The sequence below is a fragment of the Austrofundulus limnaeus genome, unplaced genomic scaffold (genome assembly GCF_001266775.1).
Source record: "Austrofundulus limnaeus strain Quisiro unplaced genomic scaffold, Austrofundulus_limnaeus-1.0 Scaffold16, whole genome shotgun sequence".
NCBI classification, from domain to species: domain Eukaryota; kingdom Metazoa; phylum Chordata; class Actinopteri; order Cyprinodontiformes; family Rivulidae; genus Austrofundulus; species Austrofundulus limnaeus.
The window spans coordinates 3,780,010-3,783,237 of NW_013952418.1; the positions used below are offsets into that span (position 1 = coordinate 3,780,010).

Here is a 3,228-nt window from a genome sequence, read left to right on the forward strand (position 1 = left end):
AAAAAAAAAAAAAAAAAACTCATTTGGTTTGTTTTATAAAACGTGCAACTTCCTCTGAACTGTAAAGGAAATAACTCCGGAAAAAAAAGTATAAGTATATATTTTAAAATCAGCAGTTATGTCAACGAGCTAAAAACAAAAATAAAAGCTCTGCTCAGAAGCAAAAACTCTACTTTTTTATACATTTAGTTCAAWAAACTGTTATTTTCTGTTCGTTTTCATAACAAAAGAGCTTAAAAGGTTTAAAACTTACTTATGCAGAGCAGAAACACAGATTTCTGGGTGATTTAAAAAATCATGAATTTTTTTTTTTCCATTATGTGAGCCAAATTATAGAAATGTCTTAATTTATTTAGGAGTTTCCAAATAAATCTGATGTTTGGTTTAATGTTTCTAAACAAACTGCATTGAATCAGAAGATTCTGGTTTATTTTATAGTTTTTTTTCTTTAGTTTGACACAGATTAATCCTAAGCAGTAGTCTATGGATCATTTAGGGCCACACAGAAAWAATACAACAAAATATTTGTTAATTTGTACTTGCATTTTATTTTGAAAAATGAATATAAAACAAGCCCTTTTTAAAGTTGGTACAAAGTAGCTTCCAGCTAGTCAATCATGAATCACTAAGAGGAAAATGTAACTTCAGACAAACATGAAGCTTTAAGCATCATAAAAAAATCATTTATCTGTTTAAAACCTGATCTTCCAGTACAACCAGTATAAATAAATACACTTCCCTTTTTGCCCTCCATCATTACATCAGTTCATGATTCAGCCCCCTACCTTCATATTATGTTTATTTATCTTCATTAAACCTAATTTGCCCTGATTTGCACCCATATTCTTTCCTTAATACTGTATAAAATCATGTTTTTAATTGCTCTGATATAAAAGGATCAGTTGTCGTTCTGCTGTGAGGTCTCAGTTCTTCATCAGACCCTCTGGGTTTGTCCTCAGTGTGGCCAGGAGCACTTCCAGGGTTTGGACTCGGGTGGATTCAGGCACTTTCCTAACTTCTCACAACCAGCAGGAGCCCAGTTCTGTGAAAGAGAGAGCGATCGTTACAGTCCACCAAATGAATTTAAAACCATAAACAAAAGGTAGACGTGTGTTTTTTTAGTTTAGTTGTGTTCATGGAAAGAACCAGATGGGTTCTGTTTCCTGACCTGAGCATTGACGGCTTTAGGGTGGGCCAGTTTCCTGCCTTTTTTTTTTTTATCTGTGTTTGGTTCTGATCCAAGTGTCTTCCTTTAGTTTAGCATTAATCATCATCCTGTGTGGTTTAACACTGTTAACTCATCATGTTTATATTTGTCTACAATAATAAACTGGAACATATTACTACATAATATAACGATGTCATTACTTTTTAATACATCATATTTATCATGAATTATTATAAAATATATGCATCATCTCACAGAGGTCAGTTTAATAACTTTTATGCCAAAACATGATTTATTTTTAAGATTTTAGTAGCAGTAATATTTTTAAAGACAATATTAGAATTTATAAATTATTTGCATAAATGCATAATGATGAAATAAAACATTTGAACTTTATTACTGTTTTTTAACAGATCTACAACATCTGGAAGACACAGGATGAATTATGTTTATGTTAAAAATAAGCACTTAAATGGGATTGTTATAACCCTAAATAAAGCTGTTTCCCTAATTGGCCACAAGGAGGCAGTGTTTCAACACAAATGAACAAAGAGCAGAACTGTTTGCAGGCTTTGTCCCATCAGTGAAACCATAACCATCACAGAAACACTTGATGTTGAACTACAGAAAAGGATCAGATAAATAAAAAAAACAATCTTATTTAATAAGTCTTATCTGTGTTTATTACGTAAATTTCTGTAGAGTGACTGAATGAATAGAAACAAACAAAAAAAGCCTTTGAGCCAAATTAACATTTTTAACCCAGTTTATCTGCCTGTTTTATAAACACCCTGACTGATCCTAAAGGTAACCATGTTTTTGTCTGATTAACACGACTCTCACCATCACCGCCAGGTCACACATGTTGAGCTGAGGCYCACCGGGAACCAGAGTCTTCAGATGCTGCTGAACAACCGGAGAAATCATCTGCAGAGTGTGCTGGTACTCCTTAGACAAAACACTGCAAACAGACACGATAAAAATCATCAACCTTACAGAATTTGTTTATTTTTGTCTTCTTGTTTGTCTATAATATGTTAAAACATTTTCCCACAACTCTACTGTATGTGACACTTTGTGTCTCTAACAAAAACATAAAGTGTTCYGAGTTTGCGTTTGACACCAATACTATACAAATTCAAGCAATATTTTGTATTATAGAATAATATTTGATCTTATCTAAAGGAAACAACAGTGACACGTGAAGAGAAAGAGTGAGGAAATCAGATTGTTTGTTTTTCGACTGATAAAATTTAACTTAACATAAACTGATAAAATGAAACGTGGCAAAAAAAATTATATAAGCTATTATTATTATTATTATTATTATTATTATTATTATTATTATTATTTTGATTAATTAAAAAATACATCTACTGTTCTAATTGTTCAGACATCTCCCTCGTGGGCCGGAAGTGGCCCTCACGCGGGCTGGTTATGGCCCGCGGCCCTCCAGTTGATAAAATCTGACTAATAGTTTAAAGTTTAATGGTCTCACAAATAAACATCACTATTACAAAAGTTGGACATTGAAATGAAAATAAGTCGAAAAAGCAACTAAAATCAAACAAACGGCTCCGAAAGACCTTCAGAAAGTCTGAAAACAAAACCTTTTTAAAGATTACAAGAAAGTRTGGCTTTGAGGTTCTGACTCAAGACCTTACAGATTTTCACAAACATCAATATTTCCATCTTTAATCCAAATAAAATGAAAACATTATGTTGCTTTTATCGTTTATCCCTTTAGCTGATTTGTTAACAAGCTTTCCAGATTGTATCAGTGTGTGTTTGGGTGGCGGGGGCGGAGTATAATCAAAGAACTGAAACATAAACGCGTGAACACACACCTCTGGTAACACACACACCTCAGGACGAACTGTGTAACCCCCATCACCTCCCCTGTCTCTCAATTACTGCAGTTGGACACCAGTGAGCCGAGCACCTCTGTGCATTATTATATTCAGAGTGTAAAACACAGGGGCCCTGAAGGCTTTCAAAGGAACGCTGCTCTCAATAGGACCTGTAGGGTTAATGGGCTGTGTGTGTGTGTGTGTGTGTGT

At 33.8% G+C, this 3,228-nt stretch overlaps 1 protein-coding gene across 1 annotated transcript in view; it reads right to left on the bottom strand.

The window, feature by feature from the left end:
* Positions 1-531: 531 nt before the first annotated feature.
* The window catches only part of galns (galactosamine (N-acetyl)-6-sulfatase), a gene marked incomplete at its 5' end in the record, with an annotated part of 16,260 nt that continues 13,563 nt past the window's right edge, over positions 532-3,228 (bottom strand). Inside the window, 2 exon segments of the mRNA XM_014003069.1 lie at positions 532-1,042; positions 2,012-2,129. Of these exon segments, the coding sequence (XP_013858523.1) occupies positions 956-1,042; positions 2,012-2,129 (205 nt within the window).